General features: G+C 33.5%; 1 protein-coding gene across 1 annotated transcript in view; it reads left to right on the forward strand.

Moving 5' to 3' along the window:
* LOC145258245 (cysteine sulfinic acid decarboxylase-like) overlaps positions 1-23,458 on the forward strand; it is a 117,205-nt gene that overhangs the window by 85,301 nt on the left and 8,446 nt on the right. Inside the window, exons 11-17 of the mRNA XM_080116219.1 lie at positions 2,211-2,327; positions 3,807-3,871; positions 6,305-6,383; positions 8,925-9,006; positions 13,251-13,368; positions 18,563-18,617; positions 22,754-22,843. Coding sequence (XP_079972345.1) covers positions 2,211-2,327; positions 3,807-3,871; positions 6,305-6,383; positions 8,925-9,006; positions 13,251-13,368; positions 18,563-18,617; positions 22,754-22,843 — 606 coding nt within the window. The remainder of the gene's footprint in view (positions 1-2,210; positions 2,328-3,806; positions 3,872-6,304; positions 6,384-8,924; positions 9,007-13,250; positions 13,369-18,562; positions 18,618-22,753; positions 22,844-23,458) is intronic.

Raw genomic sequence — 23,458 nt, forward strand, 5'->3', positions numbered from 1 at the left:
CATAAAGTTTAGTATCATTATATCTTGATTTTAATCCTCGTAAAAGAGCATGAATGTGGTGAAAAACTTTGCTCATGGAATTAATTTTAACCATCCTGGGACGGGTATTTTCATAGTTATTATTATAATAATCAATTGGATTCTATTATTATTATCCAACCAAAAGATTCGATTTTTTATATTTTGGAAACAATAGTTTTTAAATTAGTTACTTTTATCTTTTGTAATTTTATGATTTTATTAAAAGTTGAACAGAAATAAACTAAAAAAAGAAGTTAAAAAAAAACAACCCAAAGAATTTTGAAGCATTTTTTACTATAGACAAAAAACCGAAAAGGTATTAAACAAATATAAAAAAATCAATGTTACCAAATATTATTATGAGTTCCCTAAATCTGCCTCATGAAGGTCATATCCATGTTAATTGGGGTTGAGACGATTAATCGCAATAAAGGATGGGAAAAATCAGAACTTTTGGGGGTATTGGAATTGGAAAAGTTAGTGCTTATTTTTCGATGCCAAAAATGATACCTTTAATAGTTTAATTTTTTTGGTTTTATTTTGTTTAAAATTTCATTTTCCAACGCTAGCACTAAAGATAAAATGATGAATATTTATTGATTTTACATCAGTAAAATAAAAATCTTTAGATCACTCCAAAAGTGTGTTTTGTGCTTGTGAAAATTTATGCATATAATACATTATGGTAATCTGAAAAAAAAAAAAGATAAAAAAACTAACTCTATAACTGCATATTTAAAGATTTAAAAAAAATCGGAATCGTAAATTGTATCAGAATCAGGAAAAATTTTGGAATCATCCCATCACTGTTGTTAATTTTAATCCTAATTAATTTGATGAGGGATTGGTCAGCTAATACCACTTGACCTAAATCTTCCGACGCCAGAAAGAGGCCGGAAATTAGGGATCCTTTTCGTACACTAGCACCGACGTTTGAATTGCTATTAGGACATTTTCTTGCACAGTTTATTACAAGCTGTGTATATGATCGTAGTACCAGACAGCTGGAATCAGACCCATGATTCTTCGTAACAGACGGCAGTTTTTGAATTTGCATTAAAACGATATGGGACAGTTGCTGTGTTGTTTGCATAGTATTAACTTAATTCCTTAATTGAATACCTTTTGATTTCTTTAACCGAATTATTATGCAAACTTGTTTCTGAAGAAGATATAGTTTTGTGCACTATTTAATGCAAAGAACACAATAACTAAATGGACAATGGACATCGTAATGAATCAAACTATAAAACGTAACTACTCAGTGAATAGTGAACAATACTAATAGCTAGGGTAAACTTTAATGTTTTTTTGTTTCTTTATGGTAATCGCTTTAGACAAGTCATGAAGCCACTAGATATAAGGAACTAGCAAGAATAAAAGATGATTATTGCAAAGACATTAGATGTCTGTTGGCCCGAGTCTTGAAAAGACCAAGATAGGAGGAAAACAGTCAGCAGGAAGAGAGTTCCACAAATCTGCAGTTCTCAGCTTGTTTTTGTTTTACGGCATATCAACGTCTTTTTTTTTTTCTTTTGCTTATTTCATGTCGAATTCAATAATTTTGAAAAAAGTTTTATGTTTCAAGTTTTTTTATATCTTCAAATATTTATTCATGTTTTTTACTTTGGCTTGGTTGTTTTGTAGAGGGAAATTATTGTTTTTGTTTTTTACTTCGCAGGACATGATTGAGTTTTGCAAAAGGAAAGGAAAAAATAGCCTTAATGTTTGGTGCATCGTAGGTTAGGAAGCCGGTATTTTCAGACAATCTTATCCAGTAGTACCAGGGACACAATAACAAACCAAACTATGAACCGCAGTTGCTCAACGAATAGTAGGGACAACACTAATAACCAGTGTAAATTTTAATGTTTTTTTGTTGTGTTGTTGTTTCTTATGAAATCGCACCAGACAAGGTGTGAAGCCACTTGATGCAAAGAGCTAAAAAGAACGAAAGATATTAATCATATAACATTATTCGGTTTTCTAAATTTCCAAATTAAATTAATCATTTATATTAATAATGAGTAGAGAAGACTGGAGTGTTTTTTTGGCAGTATTCTTTTCGTAAATTGTGCCAGACAAAAGTGCCTTCATTTTCTTTGTACATGTAATCCTCTTGTCCAATATGACAAGAAACTAATGCCTGTTGGATATAAGCGTTGATTTTCGTTTTATTTTTTCCCCAGGGTCATCGTCCAACAGTTGTTGTAGCAACATCCGGTACAACAGTTCTAGGAGCTTATGATCCTCTCAATGGCATTGCGGACATCTGCGAAAAATACAATATGTGGCTGCATGTTGATGTAAGTATTCTTCCTCTCTCTCTCTATCTGTCTCTTTACCTCTTTACCTCTCTATCTCTCTCTCTACCGTTCTTTATCTTTACCTCTCTCTCTCTTTCTCTCTCTCTCTCTAATAAATATATATATATATATATATATATATATATATATATATATATATATATATATATATATATATCCCTCTGTTTGTCTCTATTTCCCTCCTATTTGATTTATGTGCCCACTCACGAGTACAAGATCTGTTTTTGATGTGAAGAAAACACCGCTTCCCAAAAAGAGGCACTCTGGATTTGGACAAAAGTCTCAATCAAGAAGAATTTCTCCTTCACTCACAGAAAAGATGAATGTATATGAAGGACATTCTAGAAGTTATACCCCCGACCCACTTTTCGTAGCAGTAGAGCAACGAAACTTGGCACAGTTATTCTCTACATAGAAACCATTTAGAGTTATGCATTACTCTCACCATTTAATGCAGCTTTTGTAGAACACCACAGGTTGATCCTCCAACCATGAAGTACTTTTGTAAATCAAGATTGCATCTTCTGGGAAATGCTTTCCTTTCAAAAATAACTTTATGCTTTGGAAGAGATGAAAGTCAGAAGTACAAGGTCAGAAGAGTAGTGAAGATGGAGAAGGATTTCATAGCTACATTTTGCTCTGTGTCATTCTTTCTATCTTTTTATTCTTTGACCTATTTGTGTTTGTCATCTTTTCTCTTTTTCATTTGTCCTATTACGTTGTCCAGAAAGTATATGCTGATTTTTAGTAGATCATGTTTCGACATGTTAGAACATGTCAAAGTATTGATAGATATAATATACTTATATTTCTGGTTAGTGCACATTTCAAACTCTATGTTGGAGCTAAAAATTATTTGCTTTTGTAACCCTTTGAAAATGAAAAATTGTAAGACCCATATTAGACAGCTAATGCTTTATCGAAAATATAAGTTGTGCAATGGTTGATTAAATAGTTAATGCCATATATTTTTTTGGACTTTTCATTTCCTTTAAAATTCAGTATAAACTTTTCAAAGAACCGGATATTTTTTGTTTATCCTTTGTTTTTGTTTTTTTTCTTTTCTTTGCACTATTTTTCTGCTTTTTTTTTTTTGTTCCCTTTTTTCTTTTTTGTTGTCTCATTTCCTTTCTTTCTTTTGTCTTATTCTAGTTTTTTTTTTTCTTATTTTCTCTTTTTATCCTATTTTCACCTTTTTCTTTGTCCTATTTTCTTTATATCTTTGTTCTATTTTCCCTTTTCTTGTTCTATTTTCTTTTTGATCTTTGTCCAATTTTTCTTTTTTGTCTTTTCTGTCACTTTTTGTCCTGTTACTGTATTTATCCCATATTTCATATTTCTTCTTGTATTTCTCCCCTCTATCCCACCCTCTTTCTTTCTCTGTTATGACTGTTTCTCGATTTTTTTTTCACATTTTCTTCAACAGATTTTTCCTAATTTGTAATTTTTCTATTCCAGGCTGCTTGGGGCGGTTCTGTGTTATTTTCTGAAAAACACAGATACAAAATGGCAGGAATTGAAAGGTAAATAAACTGAAACGTGTGTGTGTGTTTAATATAAATTCGGGACGAAGGTTTTATCCACTGTGCCATTGTCTCGAGCAAGAAAGGAAAACAAAAAAATATTAGTAATAGTAAAAAGGAAAAAAAAAAAATATCAGTAATAGGAAGAGTGCTCAATTCGATTTTATGAAGAGCTTTTATATTGTTATTAGTGGGGGTACCTAGCGTTGCTTGGGTGTTTCGAGGTGTGTGTGCTTTTGGGTAAATCAAAACAAAAGAATAAACAAAGACTTCTTGCCTGGGTGTTTGTGTGTGGGGGGGGGGGTTAAAAAAAGTTTTGGTAGGTAAGTAGGAAGGATCGAACCCGAAGCCTTGAGGCGAAGTTGGAAAATAAAGTGTAAAAAAAACGTGCGACATTAACCGCCAGGCCAACAAGAAGTAGTAACGGTGTTATATATATAGTTCATTATTATTATTATTATGATTATTCTTTTCTTGTTGTTGTTAGGTCTTATTTATAGTAAGTCTTAGAGAGAGATGATGTTGTTGAGAGAGATGTTCGTGTTATAAAGAGATTCATATATATAAAATGTTCATACTTAGAAGTGTAGAAGCTCTTTGAGTGTTGAGACAGTCTCAGTGTTCACATTGTGTATGTAAGATGTGTATGTAAAGACATTTTAAACCACATGATATACAAGACATATAGTGACAATTTTCACTTTACCTTTTGGTAGAATTACAACACAAAGTGTTTATAAAAACACATGATGGGTTTATTTCTTTTCCCGACCGGTCGTGGTTTTCATAGTCAAGAATGCAAAGCTTCACATTCTATGTTTCAAAGGTGACCGTCTCGCTTCTAGACGTTCGGCTCCCATGTCCAGACTGTCGTCTGTCGTCCTCAGACTCCCTCCCAGCCTCTCTCTCAGTTTCTCCCTGCTTAACTCTAAAGTTTCTAACTATATCGAGAACTTCCCATTTTCCATGACGTCATACACATGTTAAAACATGTGTCTTCTTTCACGTGTTGTGGAAATGCGTGTCCAAAACTTTTTCCTTTGTTTACAAAAGGAATTTTAACCTATATTCCTAGTAATCTATATTTCCAATATGTTAAAAACATGTTTATTAAATTATCTTATAGTTGCATTCTTCAATTGAATTTTCATAACAGAATTGACAATGCACATTCTTTTCTTAAAACTATTTTATCTCTAAGCTAAACAATGGTTTGTTTTTTACATTCCATTTGCTAATTCTCTCTCGTAATCTATTTCTAAACCTAAATTACGAGGTTCGAATTTCGTCTATTCTATTTCATTTTCATTTTAACTAAATCTCTCTTTTTATACTTACATGAAAAGGGGACAGCCCTTATCATGTAACAACGGAAAGATGTTTGAATTTATTTAAGTATTAAGAATTGGCAGGTGCCCGTACTTAATGACTTAATGAGGTCAACTTTCATTGCGGGGCAGTTTTTTATTTACTGCAGGGCAGTTTTTTTTTATTTCCCCAAGATGTTGGAGGGGGGACCAGCTCCTCATAAAAAGGGGATTGTCCAAATTGAATAGCAAGATATAAGGAGAAATTCCGCATTAATCAATGCTGATTGCTTTTGGATGTTCCCGGCGATCATGCCGGAAACTTCAAATTAGTTTCGCTTTTATACGAAAAAGCCGAATCCGTACGATCCAAAAATGTGGAATATTTAGCTTTTTAAAGTCGAGCAAATTAAATAGACAGGCGACCCCCATTGTTAACTCGGAGATATTATGATTTAGACGTGATATAAAAAGTTTTAAGGAGCAAGCTGACCAATCCCTTCCCGGAAAAAAGCCTTTTGCGGACATACACAAAAATGCACACACACAAACACACATTTTTGCTTTTATATATATAGATTTATATCAAGTTAGATATAGGTATATGTTTATATATTTCATTTACACTAATTAATCAATCATTATGAATTTTGCAACAGCTACTAAGTGTAAGTGTGTAATGTTGCTACATTTGGTTTAATTTAGTTTTAGGCAAAGGAGATATATATAGGAAGTGAAAATCCGTTATAAAAATTCGGATAACTCTTATTTCTGTAAAATTTCAACAATAGGCTTTGGACATCAAGTAATAAATATTTCTCAATTTACCATTTCTTAGGGGTAATTTAAAAGCTTTTAAGGGGCATAATATAGGCACAACTTTTTATTTGAAAATTTGCAGTATATTTAATCCACTGAGTTTGACAAAATATATCTGAAGAAAGTTACAAAAAGGTTACATCGGCCAAAACATGAAAATTACACTCAAGATGCGAACAATAGTCTGAATAATTCAAATAATGTGAATTATCAATCCTTATCTCAAAAGTTCAAAAATTCAGAAAAAAAGAATTTTTTCTATTTTTTTTTTCAATTTTTTATTTTTTATTTTTTTATTTGTTTCTAGAACTGATTCAATGGCTTGGAATTTCCACAAAATGTGTAATGCTCCAATGCAATGCAGTTATCTTGCAGTCAAAGAAAAAGTAAGTGAGAAACATTTTTTTATTAAGAATTCATACAAAAAAAAAATAGAAGAAAGAGAATAATTGCAGACCTAAATAAAACGGTTATTTAAATTAGGTCAGACATGACTTTCAGGAATTTTTAAAGGTCGCAGCGAGAGCAGAATGCAAAAATAAAATTCTGCATTGGAAATGGTTTTATGTTGTTTTTGTTAAATATTATTATATGAGAAATCATTTCCATTTAAAATTTAGTTAGTATTACGCATGTAAACTTGAGAAAAACATGCTTGAAATGTGTCAGCATTATGGAGAATAAGCAAAATCACACATCAAGTAAAATAAGGTGTAACGTTACAAACATACATATGTGTTATCATGTGTATAACGTTTGTAACATTACATAAGAGTTAATTATATTTTGTAATGTAACACAAGGGTTAATTATATTTTGTAATGTAACACAAGGGTTAATTATATTTTCTAGGTTCTTTTTTTAGATATTTTCAAGAAAATATCAACCAACTACCTATCATAAAAGAAAAATAAAGATATTTAAAAAAAAAAGCATTTGCACAACTGACTTCGCTTATAAGTAACCCCAGAGAATAAAACATGGTTGACAACATTAATTATATTTATATATATACATATATATGATATATATGATATATATGCTCATTAGTGTATATATAACATAATATATATAACATAATATATATAATATAGTATATGTAATATAATATAGTATATGTAATATAATATATATCTATAATATATATAATATATAATATAATATCTATATAATATATATATATAATATAATATCTATATAATAATATGATATGATATAATATATATAATATATATATAATATATATAATATATTATAATATATATAATATATGTTATAATATATACATAATATATATCTATGATATAATATACATAATATCTATATAATATAATATATATATAATATATATCTATATAATATATATAGAATGTATAATATAATATATATACAATATATAATAATATATATACATATATATATAATTTTGAAAATATATATGGCAATTATGGTACACAGAATTTTACATGTTTCATTCTCAATCTATTATTGCATGGAAACAATGTTGCGTCGTGTTTTTATATATTCTCCTGGTACCACATTAGCTATTCAGTCAATCAGATTCTTTGTTTTTCGCATACCCATTTATCGTAGCCAATGGGTGGGCGTTTATGAAGCAAATGATCTCTAATTCACCTATTTGTTTGTTCTTTTTAGCAGAGATGGGTTTCTCTTTTCTTTGTATTAGGAAGTGATTTGATTTCATACAAGTGTATTTCTTTATGTATTTGTTTATTTATTAATAATTATTGTTGATCATGATTATCATTTTTGTTGTTATTATTTATTATTTATTCCTTTTCATGCGTTCTAATCTTAAGGTTAAGTATATTTTTTGAATACGTACGTTTTCTATTTCACTCCTGTAGTTTAATAAGTTTTAGAGCTATTAGTTTATGACAGCTAATTTATCATTAAGACATAGTCTACACGGGTCGTCTAGGTTTCTATATGTGTTGGCCTGCCATACTATTTCTTGCTATACTATCGGCGATCGTCTACTTTAACTCCCAGTAGTGGTTTGTTAATGCTGTTTTTATTTGTGATTTTTGGTTTTTGAATGTACGTCTGTAGTTGTAATGTCTGCTTTTAAAATCCATTCCTACAAATATTTTTTGTTATTAGTTTGTTTGTTTTTTTTTTGGGGGGGGGGCAATATTTTCTACTGGATGTTAGATATTCATTCACTATTTCATAAATTCAAACCGAGAGATCTTTACAAGATTCTCACCGTCCCTTTAAGTGCATTTGTTTGTATCTTTCTTACACTATATATATTTGTCAGGTAGTTTTTGAAATTCTTTTTCATGGGTCCGGTTGCTTTTATAATAACTGGAATGATGGAGATCTTCCTATGATTCTAGTTTCTTTTTGTGTTGTATTTTGTTTTTTCTCCTTTAACTTTGTTTAATCTAGCATAATTGGAGACACTAACTTCAATTAAGGTTGGTTCTTTCTCCATGTTTCATATCACTATGTCAGATTTAATAGCTCTGTTTCTAGGTATATAGCTGTAGGAATTGCATAGTCATAGTGGATTGTGTGTGTGTGTGTGTGTGTGTGTGTGTGTGTGTGTGTGTGTGTGTGTGTGTGTGTGTGTGTGTGTGTGTGCTTTGTGTTATAGATGTGTGTATGTATTGTTATAGATGGAATTTTTGTGTAGTTACTTGAATATATTCAAGTGTTCCCTGAATTTTTCCAGAAATGTGTGTAAGATTTCTTTATTCTGAAATTTACATAAAATCTAAGTATAATAAAACACCAGATGTTTCTATATGGACACAAATTTGCTTTCCAATAATATTATGCTCTGCACCAGATGTTATGTCTACAAATGCTGTGTGACATGTATAATTTGGATATTTTAGTATAAATTACCTTCTAAGTAAGGAGAATTTTTACATGTCTTTCTTTGCTATTTTTTTTAGGGTTTACTTGAAAAATGTAACTCAACTCAAGTAGAATATCTGTTCCAATCTGATAAATACTACGACAGCACTTTTGACCAGGGTAAGTAAATAGACTTCTAGCGCTTTGTGTGGAAAGCGAAAGATAGATCGAGGAGGGGCAATTAAATACTAATTTACAATCATCATCCTCGCATCCCTGTCAAACTCTCTATCTCTCTCCCTTTCCAATCTTCATGTTTCAGTGCGACAACTGTTTTAAAATTTCACTTTATACGATCTTGTCCAATCATTTGCTTTCAAGTTTTCCTTGGCTCGCCAACCTTCTTGTGATTCAAGATATTTCCTCCTCTCTCTCTCTCTCTCTCTCTCTCTCTCTCTCTAATCCTCATGGTTCAGCAAAACAACTGTTTCCAAATTTCACTCTATACGATCTTGTCCAATCATTTGCTTTCAATTTTTCCTTATCTGGTCAACCTTCCTGCGATTCAAGCCATCTATGCTTCTGCAATGGTTTATTTAGGAGGACGAGACCGTACATGTGTAAACAATTCATCCTTACGCTATCCTCTATGATTGGTAAATATAGTACTTTCGGACAATTCTACGCATCTAATGTTTTGGTTTTCAACCAATCATTCTTTTTATTTTCTATAAAACCTTTCAAATATCATTAAAAAAAAAAAACAGAAACTGACTTGATTTGAAGTTTGGGTTGATATGCCATTGCATCAGCTGTAACATTTTGTCAAAATCCAAGTTTCTTTTCCATCCCAGGTTGGCAAACACAAAAGTCTTTTCATCTATCCTTCTTTACACGATCCTCAGTACGCATTCCAACAAACTGAATTTCAAACTGCGCTCTATAACAAAATTTACACTTATTTATATTACCTGCTTTCAATTAATTTGCATATTAAATTCACTATCACAGCATCCTAAGCCTGATCACTGTCTTCATACGCACATTTAAAAAAATAGTGCATCACTAAAACAATGGATTACTAATTTAAAAAAAAAAACTTTTGGTGTTTTCATCACATCACTCCCTGATCTCATGATCACATAGCAAACTGGACGGCTGATGCGTCCTGGTCCGCACACTACTTCTGAATGGCATCGAGCAAGGTTCTTCCTCTTTGTTAATCGAGATATCAGTGACAGAACTTTCTATGTTGTTGTCAGCAATATCGCTATTTTCATACACACATTTCAAAAAGTAGAACTTTACATAAACAATGATTATTAATTTCAAAAACTGTCGCCATTTTTATCGCAGTTAATCTCATATCTCATTATAATAATGTTGACCCACTAGTTTCTTTAGATCACCAAAGTTAAGCAATGTTGAATCTGGGTAGTAATAAATAGGGCTATGACAACAGCATATTTTTCATTGTTTTAACTCTCGAATATATATCCGACACAGTTAGACACAATTAATCAACCAAAAACCACATCACTCAATATAAAAACTTTAAGATATATACCTGAGAATCAAAACAAGGAAAAGAATATGCTGTTGTCATAGCCCTAGTAATAAATAGGTGATCATTTTGGAATACCAGGTGATGTATGTCGGAAATCTCTACGTTTATCCTGACATTATTTCCAGTCATCTTAGACATCATTGCCATTAGACTCACGTAATGCCGATTCATCAGAGATGCAGTTGAGGATAGCAGAACCCTTGCTTTATAAGCATTGTCTTTTGAGACTCAAAGGATTATCTAATCTCATATTTCTTGAATTTTTTAATATGTTTTAATGAATATGAATATATCCGAGTTCTTCCTTTCAAGAATATGATTGGTTGGCTAAGCCATAAATACCGATGGGTAGAATCACTAGGAAGAAATGTCAAATGGTATGCTGAAAGCTTCATGCTAAGGATACACCAGCTCCGACCATAAACACTCGTTCAGTAAAAGAACTTACTAAATTATTACTTGAATACAGTAGCTAAGACCACTCAGCTACTTCAAACGAATATATTCTTTACATTTTTTTTGGTGGGAAATATATTTTTTTCATGGGAAACATTCTTTTCATGGGAAATAATTTTTTCATGGGAAATGTATTCTTTTCTTGGGAAATATATTTTTTTCATGGGAAATGTATTCTTTTCTTGGGAAATATATTTTTTTCTTGGGAAATATATTTTTTTCATGGGAAATATATTTTTGTAAGAAATATCACTCAAGGATAAGGGTTAGTGGGTTTGCAAGGTGGACACTGAGACATTACTTTGAAAGGATTGCAAACAATGATTGAGCAGAATTTGATTAAGAGGACAACTCAACAAGAATTTGTTAACATTGGACTTGAAAACAAGCATATTGTAGTCAGCTGGAAAACATACCGACCGATAGTTTTTGGGAAAAACCTTTGCTCTTGGAAGTTCCGTTTAGTATGCACAGATGAAGAAAAGAAAATTATTTGCAGTGTTTATAGATGTGAGCGTTTTACGGATGTAACAGAGCGTGGGTGCACATATGACAGCAGCAGCAGCCGTATGCAAATGACCCAGCCATGCCCGAGGTGACGTCACGGCTAGGAAGATTATAAAAGGAAGATTATAAAAAGAAAAATGTGGCCATGAAGGACCAAGATAGACATGTTACACATATGGCCTGAAAACAACAGTAAAAGACACATCTTAACCATGGCTGGACAAAGACAGAGTACCAGATGTTCGAGATGGCAGAGTTTTATTAAGCACATTGGAGTACGAGAAGACTTTTTAACAAGAAACAAGACATTATTCTGGAAAGTACCTGCAAATAAATGTCTGTTATTTCAACTGAAAAAACGTGAGCTGACTTCTTTCCTTGTTATTGTTTCTTTGCGACTGTCTGCATACAACACGTGGGTCCCTAGTGTTGACATGTAACAACTACATTACAGAGAGAACCATAGATTGGTGCTCAATCAAACACCTACTATAAAAATGACAATAACTTTTGAAAGATTTTGTTGGTAAAAAGAGGTTCACAAAAAAAGGAGACTTCATCAGTTCATTTAATTAAATTAATCACTGTCAACTGATTTCTTTAAATACAGGCATTTCTTCCAATCTCTAATTCTCGTTTTTAAAGAAAAAACAACAGTGTCACTCACCACTTGAAAAGGCTAAAAAAGACATTTGAGAATAAGGGTTATGAGGTGAATAGAGTGGCAGTTGAATGATGATGAATATTATGAGAGGATTGAAAATATCCACTTATCACACACTCAAAACAACAGCTGATCCAAAAGACAGGAATTCTATAAGCCTGCAATTCTTGAAAAGAAGTTACTGGAATAGGAATCTGTATTATAATGAATATGAATTGATGAAAACCACAAGAGCAACGAGTTAAGCGAGCTGGAAAAAAAGGAAGAAAGGCACCAATTCTGAAGAACATATATCATAATAGTATAATATGAGAGGGATGGTGCAGAGTAGATAGGGTGGACCTATGAATGCGCATTTATTTAATGTGCGTTCACTGCACAAGCTGTGATCATTCGTTGTTGTGCTGGTCTAAAGTCATTGCTCAATTCGGACACAAGTTGCAGTGTCAATGTGATCACAATCAGTGCTGAAATAACAGAAGAATTCTTCCTTCATATGAAATCACGACTACAAACACCAAAATTGCAATGATATTTGATTTGTTCTACTAAATGACAAACTTACAGATGAAAATTCTTAGACTGACTAAGTCAAAACACAAGTTCAATTGCTTAGAGCCCAAAGACCTATCTCTATTTGAGAGGCACACAAACTCAACTACCCCGAAATATCAAACTCTGACCTACTCTGCCCATATATATGTGTGTGTGTGTGTGTGTGTGTGTGTGTGTGTGTGTGTGTGTGTGTGTGTGTGTGTGTAGATATCACCAAGGATCACCCAGAAAGACCACTTCACACACTTATCTATGATCATAACAAACCTAATGCTTAAGTATTTTATTGGACATCATTTTTGGCAAAACTCAAGTGGGTCATCACTAGAGCAGAAAAGCTTGTATCTAAGGAAACAGTATTTTCTCAGGTTGATAAATTGAATTTTGGGTGGCCAAATCCCAAATCAGAAATATTGACTATATTTTGGGTTATTTCTTTTTTCTTGGTTAATTATTTCTTTGCGATAATAACTTTTTGTTCTTTTTAGTTGCTTACATCAAGTGGCTTCATGCCTTGTCTGGAGCGATTTCCATTAAAAAAGTTAAATTAAAGCTGGTATTAACCATGTAAACACAGTCCTGTAGGCTCAAAAGAACACCTCTCTAAGTTTCTCGGTTCAAGCAACTATAAGCAATTTCTTCAAGTTAATTTTAATAAATCATTTTATCCCACAGGCAACAAAACGATCCAGTGTGGAAAGAAAATTGACAATTTCAAACTCTGGATGATGTGGAAGGCACGAGGTGATCAAGGAATGCGATTAAAGATAGACAGAATGATGGATATTAGTAGGTAAGTGACAAGTTTTGTTCTGTTAGCTTTTGCATTAGGACGAAAGTGTAATATTTGTTTTGTACTCAATCAGTGAAGGAAAAATCCTTTTAGACTGGCCAATTTTTTCCTCACGTCAAAACCGACCTTGTGTCTAACTCTGCTCACATGGTGGGGCAAGTACATAAAAACTGGATTTGTTTTTGTCAGTCTCTCCTAAATTGCATTTCTCTTGGAAGGACACCACTCATTCTCCAAACTCCATATTCTCTTTTGTTTCTTTCTTTCTCACACTTTGATCCCACTCCCATTTAGAGACTGACCTGCTTGGTTTTGGTGATAAACAAACTAGAAAACAGTAGGCAATCTATTGTTTAGAAAACGTTGAGAGGGTCTTACTAATCAAATTTCTTTTTTATTCTGTTTTATTTCTTTTTTTTTTTAAATTTCAACTAATTAGGAGTTTTTCAAATATGAGACTCCCTACAGTAAATGATGTATCATGGTAACTGAGATAGTTCTAGTTAAGAGTAGGATAGATATTTTTTATCAGGATAATTAACAACACCCATTTTCCCCACACTTTTGATGGCCTTGTGCCTAATGTTTTGAATGTAATTTTTAAAAATATTTTCTGCAAATAAATAATTTAAAGTGTAAGATCATTTTTCCCTCGGTTACTGAAGGAGAAATTCTTATAGAGTGGAGCAATTTTTAATCTTTCACCCATCCAGAGTACCTCTTTGGGGGGAACTGAATATCCTCCCCCCCCCCCACGCCTCACAAAAAAAAAAAAAACGACTTTGTATCTTAGTCCTCATGGAGATTGTGACTCATAGAATTTTGATCAACATTTGCTGAGTTTCAATTTTAAAAAGATATTTTGGTGCTTCTTCAAAATGACCACAAGTGACTGCACAAATGTAAATAAAAAAAAAATGACCATATTCTATGACAAAGACATACAGGCGGACAGATACATAAAAGACAAGGCCATCAAACAAGATATTGTAATATGGAACAAGCAAGAAAGAACTGCACTCATTATCGATGTCACAGTTCCAAATGATTTTGACCTTAATAGAGCTGAACGCGAAAAAGATAACAAAATATCAGGACCTAAAAATGATCTAAAAACGACGTGGTCTCTGAAAGAAATAAACATTATACCGGTTGTGATAGGAGCAACTGGCTTAATAAAAACGAACCCTCAGAAATACTTAGAAGCAATCCCTGGAAGACTAAGCTGTAACAAAATACAATAGCATCCATAAAGGGAACAGTATCTATTCTTAAAAGAGCCTTCGGGTATAAATTTAAATTATAACAGAATCAAGTGTTAGTTCCAGGAGGGAGCCCCTTAATATCTTAAAACTTACTGAAGTAAAATAAAAAAAATTTTAAAAGTAAAATAATAATAATAATAATAATAATGATAATAATAATAATAAACTAGAACCATAATACTTACATATAAAAGTCGTATATCATTTTAAAAAAATTATCATCTCATTTTTACAAGAGGAGTTCTGTTTATTATAGTAAACCATGATCCTCATTGCAACCCATAAGTGTTTACATAATTGAAACAGTAGTTTCACTTTGTTTGAAGTTATCTCCACTTGGATTAGGAACTCTTCTTCGTGAGAGTTCTGATTGTGACATCCTAATTCCTAATGAGAAAAAGAAATATTAAATGTGAGTTATGACATACGGTTAGTCTCAAGAACGAGACAGATGTTACATTAAGCTGTGCTGATTATAAATATTTTCTGGTGTCAGTCGTTTTTGTATGAGAACAAGGAAGTATAAAATTCATTATTATTTATTTTACTGTCAATAAACTATGTTTAAAATGGAAAATATTCTTTATGTTGTAAGTACTGACTGACTGACTACCCAGGTTTCCATGATTTGGATGGGTTTGCTTTTTGCATCTGTTTGGACATCTGTTTACCTTGTAAACTTACAAAGAACAGCTATAGTTTGTTTGAAGCAAAAATGTTATGGCTGCATTCTCTTCCTAACACTAGCCTCTCCAAAGGGATGAGTATTTTGTCGAGACACCATCTTGTCATAGTTCTCCACTAATTGCTTGGTTATTGTCAAGAATATGATCATCCACATAACCATGCTGTTCTCTGACATGTTACCACACTTTTGTTGGATGTCACAGGAACTACTGCTACTCATGGAAATTAACAGGATTGTTTATGGAGGTTTTCTCCTCTAGATCCACCTTGTTCTGTTTATGCTCATACATATTAATTGGGTTACCTCTTGAAATGTGTGACTCTTTGCCACACACGGACAGTCATTCACTATGGAGAGGTTGTTGCAAACAGCTACTGCAAAATGGGCTATTTCATGCATCACATAGTGCTGGGTGCATGCAGTTGAGGACATCATAGAAAACCACCTTGAAAAGGTACTACTCCTCTGCATGAATGCTTGAACCCTAAACAAGGAAATTACAGGGTGGAACGATAAAATTGTTCGCCCTAGAAAAGACGACATGATTCCATTTCCATTTGATGAAAACCGATTTTCTTTTTTTTGTTACAGACCATCTACTAGTTGACCAGTTGTGTACAAATTCCAAGAGCGATTGGACCCTTCTATTATGTCTGAAAGTGACACAATGTTCAACAAGCAAGATTGAAAATGCACCACTGTGCAACTCATGTTTTCTATTGATTCAAGTTATGACAACAGGACCATTGCCAGCACCCTCAAAATGCAAATCTGGATGGTTCAATGCTTGAGGGCAATAATGCTCAACAAAGTTTCCGGGCATGGTTATGGTCTTTGATGTGGTTTTAAGTGAGGGCCACATCATGCCACGGCATATCTTTGAGGTCAGCTTGAAAGTCAACACCAAAATGTGTCTGGATGTGCTGAAGAATGTGGTGATCCCTTGGTGCAATCAGGTGGTCGCTGGCAGACCCTGAGTGTAGCAGCAGAACTCGGTGCCAACACACATGTTCAAAGAGACCCAGGCTTGACTTCAGAAGGAGTGCTATGACTTCATACCCTTTCATACTGGCCCCCTTGGATTGGATTACTTTGTTTGGTCATACATCGAGAACATCACCAACATGACCTCCCACAAAATCAATTCCAGCCTGATTGCTGCCATATGTCGAGTATTTGCCGAGCTCCTGCCGGCACTTATGGAAAAGGCATGTTCTCAGCTCCAGACCTGTATCGAGGCGGTGAATGAGGCTGAAGGCGACTACATTAAATCGATGTCAGCTTTTCTACAAAATCGAGTTATCTGAATTGATTTTTTTTCAATAAGAGTTTTAAAATAAAGCTGTAATGTTGTTTTCTTTAGGGTGACAAATTTATCGTTCCACACTGTAGAAACAGAAATTATTGAATGACTTTTACCTAAGTAAATGGCAGGAGTTATCACTTCAACCAAACAGTTTGAGCCCAACCCATCTGCATTATCGTTACTCTTTTAAACCTCCTGCTTATCAAGTTGTGATATTTTGACAAAGTTTTATGATACAAAAAACAGTAACACTCAAGCATTTGAAAGAATTCTGTATACTGTTTAGCTAGAATTAACTCTTGGAATTTATGAAATTTAGTTGGTGCATCAAAATATTTAAAACATGAAAATGTCTCAACTTCAAAAGAGCACATAGAATGAGAATGGTAGGAGGCAGGGAATAGAGGATGTATTAAGCATGAATTTCTGTGAGTTCAATTCCTGTACATATTCTCTTCAATCAGACTTCAAAATAAATTTCACAAGACAATATCTAGGAAGAAACAGGGAATGTAAATAGTCGATTATTTGAATGTAATTAAAGTTTATTGTGATTTACAATACTCAAATGAAATGCGATGCAGGCTTATCCCTCCTTAAAGAGAAGACTTGGTTGGTTTCGACACACTGTGTGCTGCAACCCAGCAGAGTTCATCCACAAAGCAATAGCTCCAAAACTACTCGAAGAATTAGCAAAGATACAAGGGAGGCTAGCTGAAGACGTGGTTACACACCTTCAAAGCTGGTCCTGAGACTGACTGCCCATCACTATCTTGACTGCTGCAGACCATTGTGTGTGGTTTGCAATCATCCAGGAGACTGCATGGTCTATGGAGGGAGCCAGCTCAACCCATCCTGATTGAATGTCGCAATGCAGAATTATCTCCATCCTTGCTCAATACAGAATTTTCTCCATCCTTGCTCTTTTAAAGAGGAGAATTTGTTGCTTTTGTCACATTGCATGTTGCAACCCAGAAGAGTCCATCCACAAAACAATAGCTCTAAAACTACTCCAAGAAAAGCAAAGATACCCAGGGGATAAGGCCAGCTGAAGACGTGGTTACACACCTTCAAAGCTGACATCAAACTTAGCTCTAGTCTACAGGTCTACGTTGTTTGCTACTGGTCCTGAGACTGGCTGCCCATGACTATCTTGACTGCTGCAAACCGTCATGTGTGGTCTGCATTCATGCAGGACTGTAGGTTCTATGGGAAGAACTGGCTTAATCCATCCTGGGTGAATGTTACCTCAAGTCAAGATATAAACTTGTTGCCTAATTTATCAATGCTTACTTGATTTTTTCAAAAGATGTAATAAATTAATATCAAATGTAAATTTCTTTGATCCATCTATCTATCATGGTTTCTATCTCAGTCAATCTATCCATTGTTGTCTATTTGTCTACAGTGTGATTATGGACCAAAAGAGAAACCTAGCTAGTGAAGCTTGAGGATATGTGTTGCATGGAGAAAAATAACATGAGAATGGGTGTGTACTGTGAGTGTTAAGACAAGCTTAGTATTAATCAGTGGAAGATCAAATTTGGACAGTATATGGAGTTGCATGCAGAACATGAAACTTTGTTGGTATAGCCATGTTGAAAGAATGGATGAGAGTTTTTGGGTTAGTAGATGTAGTGAATTTGACAGAGCTGGTTCAGTTGACTTGGAAAGTCAAGGTAAACATGAGAGGAAGTGATAAGGATGGACTTGAGAGAAATAAAGACTTGGGAAGAGATAGGTTAGTTTGAAAGTAAGGTTCTACAAATCGTCCGATGCATGCCAGCATATAAAACAGACGTTAAACCAATGATGATGATGATGATGATGATGAGTCACCTTATCCCTTGATGCATTCTCCCTCTTCTTTTCAATCAATCCTTTTGTCTTGTTACCTCCATTCTTCTTCTTATTATTTTTCTTTCTTTTCTCCAGTTACCTCATGGAAAGAGTTCAAGAACAAGAGGATTTCCGAGTTGTTTTACCAAAGGTATGAATCGCTAAAAATGTATACAAACCATATTCATATTATACTAGCAGAGCTACCCAGTGTTGCTTAGGGTAATAAAAACAAAATAGAAGAGGATAAAAAGTGTGTGTATCAAAACTTTCATCTCTCGACCTATCTACATCTGTCTTTCGCTCTTCCCTGTTTTACCGTATCCATCTTCCGTCACCTCTTTTTCACCACCAACCAGCTTATTTCTTTCTCTTATTTTAATGTGTTGAAAATATTAATAATTTAGATCATCCACCTCTCCTTTATATAATATATAACATTGGAAATGGTAAAAAAAAACTGACACTGCCTTAACATAACCTGGTCCAGTTGACTCCCCTCCCCTCAAAAAATGGATAATTATTTATTTTAATTTTGAATATTATTATTCATCCATGGCAGTGCTGATAAAGAATATACTAACTTTGGGGGGGTGTTTGTTTTGTAGCTTTTAACTTTTAGCTGGACACACACGCGTGCGCACACACACATACACACATGTACACATAGACAATTTCTCTTTATATAATAGAAGATGATGTTAAATTTCACTATTTCATGCCCAATCTTAACTAGGAAAGTTTTTGTTATGATGTTCAAAGTGTTTAGGAAAGTTTTTGTTATGATGTTCAAAGTGTTTAGGAAAGTTTTTGTTATGATGTTCAAAGTGTTTAGGAAAGTTTTTGTTATGATGTTCAAAGTGTTTAGGAAAGTTTTTGTTATGATGTTCAAAGTGTTTAGGAAAGTTTTTGTTATGATGTTCAAAGTGTTTAGGAAAGTTTTTGTTATGATGTTCAAAGTGTTTAGGAAAGTTTTTGTTATGATGTTCAAAGTGTGCTGTTCAAGTAGCTTCACATCCTGCAGTGATTTCTTTCTGTTCTCCAGACATATGATTGGCTCATTACATTTTTTTGTTCTGGCATGTGCTTTGAAGCATTTCATCTGAATTTCTGCTAGTTCCGGTTCCCATTGATGCTGTCATTTTGTTATGATGTTCAAAATATGTCATTCAGGTAACTTAAAAAAAGAAAAATGATCCGTTGTCATACACTGGCTTACTTAGGGGCAACAAAGCTCAGAATTGTGCCATGTTAATCACATACCAACTATTGGGATTAAAGTAGTATCACAATGCCCAAAGTTTGCTCTATTTATTTAGATATCTTATCTGTATACCATGCTGCACCTCTCAACCTGTAAGGTTTGATCCCCACATTTGACCTCTTACTCCTTCTGACTATTTTGGAAGGTCATGTATTTGCTCCCTTCACTTCATTTATTAATGATTGGCACATAAATTCTGGAATGTGTTTTCAAGCATTCTATCTAAACTTCTGCTAGCTGAGGTCCTTTAGTATTCAATAAGGTTCCTTCCAACGATTCCATTTTATTATGATGCTCAAAGTGCGTTATTTTTTAAAGTGCATTATTTTTAAAAGTGCGTTATTTTTAAAAGTGTTATTTTTAAAAATAGCATCAAAAAACGAAGGTGGTATCGTATACTGACTTACTTATAGGTAACAAAGCCCAATGTTGTGCCATGTTAATTGCGTATTAACCACAGAATTACAGTACTCTCACTCCTAATGATTCTAGAAGGTCTGTGCCACTCATGCCCCCTTCACTTCATTTATTCTAGTTTCTTTACTCTGGCCAGCACTGTAAAGCACCATATTCATGTTTCTACATAGTCTGGATTGTTCAATAGGTTCATTCAGTGGCGATGCCATTGTTGTGCTATGTTAATTTTGTATCAAGTTGCAGGATTACAGTGCTACCACAATTCCCAGGGTTTTCTTTATTTATTTATATATCTTATTTGCATACCAAGCTACACCTGGATTCTGCAAATTACTGTAATTAAACACATTACAAGTTATTTTTATTGTTTTTTTTTGTAAGGTTTTCAAGTTATTGCTTGAGAAATTTTTGAGAGAGTGCCAAGAGATTGTGGGTCTTGCATAACTAAAGGCAAGCGAGTGTTGTTCAAGCAATTTATAGAATAACAGCACATTTAGTGACAGCTGTAACATTAAAGTGAGAAAAATCAGGAATCATTGCTTTTCATTTGTGTATTAGAACTCTTGTTCTAGTAGTTTTGTATGGGTTGTTCGAAAGAGATACTTTATGTTGATGCTTTAGTGCTTGTTTGCAGAATAATGGAAAAAAAATTGCTAAATTGAAGATTTGAAGGAATACTATGGAAAGTAAAGGTCTGAGAGTAAATGCTACAAACACCAAGTGATGATTAGTGATTCTACATGAAACTCTCTGAAAAGCAGCAAACTTGGTGTATTGTTGCCTTAACATTAAAGCTGTAACTGAGATTCTAACCGTTCCTTAAAGTATGTATGTAGGTACATGTGTATGTATATATATATATATATATATATATACAAGCTTAGTATTGTGGGGTGGAGTGGGCTCCAGTAAGCCGTGGTGAAGGCAACTTCTCTAGGAGAAAGAAAACCCTGATATAAAACCTGCAGCAACTGCTGCTTCCAATGATGTTGACTTGCTCTTCTTTTTGGTTCAATGTGGCAGTTCTTTAGAGAGTGGGATTGTCTCAGTGCTTTCCTCACTATAAAAAGCTTCAAGCACAGGCATTACTTGATATGCAACGAAATACACACTTTGCAATCAGTGTATATCTCGATAATAAAAAGGCTGGCTGTAGCCTGAAATGGCAAACGGACATTCAATGAGGACTGATGCAGATATGGGCGTGAATGGCAATAAAGGTTCTGGAACTTCCAGGGTCTGGCCTGGTAGGTGTTTGGAGCACCATAGCTTGGACCCGGTCATCAGTAGATGTACTGGACTATAGAAGGTTCATAGAGGTGACCGTCTGACCCGTGCTGCTAGTTGCACTCATGTTTGCGTCATTTGAGCCAGAGATATATTAAGTAATGGCAATACTCGAGAACGAGTTGCTGCCATAATATATAAATATATATACATCTTCTAACATGAGTGTAAGAGTATTTCTGTACATTGCTTGAACAAACTTTCATTTGTTTGCCCTTAGTTGATGTAAAGCCCACCTTGGCATTCTGTCAAAGGCTTGTTCCAGATCCACAAAAGTAAAATACAAATTCTTCTTCTTACCAAGGTACTTTTCTTGTATTTGTCTCAAGATAAATATAGCACCAGGCATAAAACCAAATTGCATTTCATCCATACTTATCTCATTGTTTTTTTATTTATTGTTTAATTGTTCTCTCAATCACTTTCAGGACCTGATCCACAAATTTTAAGCATCTTTAATTACCTCTATCTAATGCTTCCTCTTTACTCCTGTTCCAAGATGACTGTGCAAAGTATTCCATTCCTTTTTTGAGATGATCACCTGTAAGCAAGTTTCATATACTGCCTCAAAACCTCTTTACAGATACAGAAAAACAAACAAAACAAGGCAAACTCACAAGAGAAAACACAAATTTCAACAGTTCAATTATGGCTTCTTTTTTTTTTTCACTGTATTTTTCACCCCAAACAAAGCACAGTGTGACTAAGTTGTAAGGGGCTACTATTTGGGATCAGATTTGCAGGGATACTATGTATGGAGTTGGGTAGCACGATGTCTGTTCACATTACATTTGAACTTCTGCATGTCAGTACAGTTAGGAAAGCAAGGGTCTGGCAGGAAATTCCAAAGTCTAGCAGTTTGAGGGAAGAAGCTATTTGAGTAAAAGGCTTTCTAAGCTTTCGTCATACTCAATACTAGCAGCATCCAGCAAAAACAATGTGGCTATTTTATGTGATGCAGATGCTTGTTCCAGATTCCCAAAAGAAAAATACAGATTCTTCTTCTTACCAAGGTACTTTTCTTGTATTTGTCTCAGGAGAAATATAGCACCAGTGGTACTTTGCCCAGGACATGATGCGTCAACTTTAAGCCTTTGTGATTCCATTTTACTTTTGTAACAATTCACAATTGTATTAGGTTCCCTGTCTTTTGAGTCAAACTATTCTTTCATAATCTGATTCGTCAAGTCTGTGATTATCTCAATGTTTGTTTCACCTGCAGCTTTTAACATTTTGGTAATAAGTAATAATGACGGTCCTCTTCTTCATCTTCAGCTTTTTAAAAGTTTAATTTCTTACCTTGTTTTTTTAATTTTTAGTTTGAATGCACAAATATTTGTTTCTGGTACATTCCACCAAGTCTGATGAATCAAACAGAGAATGAAGAATGGTGGGGAAAACTGTCAAAGGTATGTGAACCATATTTTTAGTCATGCGTATATTTTTTTAAATATTTACATGTGGTATACAAATAGAAAATAACTAATAAATAAATAAAAAATATACAACTAAAAATGATAACAAAAAATTTCTATTAGTAAGAAAAACAAAAGTAAACAAAAATCAGTAAAATTTAAAAAAAACAGCAATAAAATATGTGAATTAAACTATAAATACTATAAATAATATAAATAAACATAGGCAGATAACTTGTATCTTCAAGTTTTACATTGTTACTAAAAAAAAGGATGGTTTACTTCTGATTATCACATAATATCGTCACATTGCAGTAAAGTGTTAAAGCTAAGTGAATTTTATGACTTACCATTGATAGAATATTTAGTATATGGAATAGTAGATAAGCATGAATACAAACTTGTAACCAGTGAAGCATGCATGGTCCCCCGTGAGTGCACAGTGAACAAGGCATCAAAAAATGACTAAGTTCGGCATTTACCCCCCCACCCTATTTAGTCCCAAAAGTCCCCAGGGATGTCAAATCTTGGTGAAAATAAACAAACGGTGCAATTATAGGTTTTAACATATGTACATTTGAGTTCTGCAACATGTAAAAAAAAAGAAAT

The sequence above is a fragment of the Euprymna scolopes genome, chromosome 33 (assembly GCF_053919585.1).
Source record: "Euprymna scolopes isolate OS-2025 chromosome 33, ASM5391958v1, whole genome shotgun sequence".
NCBI classification, from domain to species: domain Eukaryota; kingdom Metazoa; phylum Mollusca; class Cephalopoda; order Sepiida; family Sepiolidae; genus Euprymna; species Euprymna scolopes.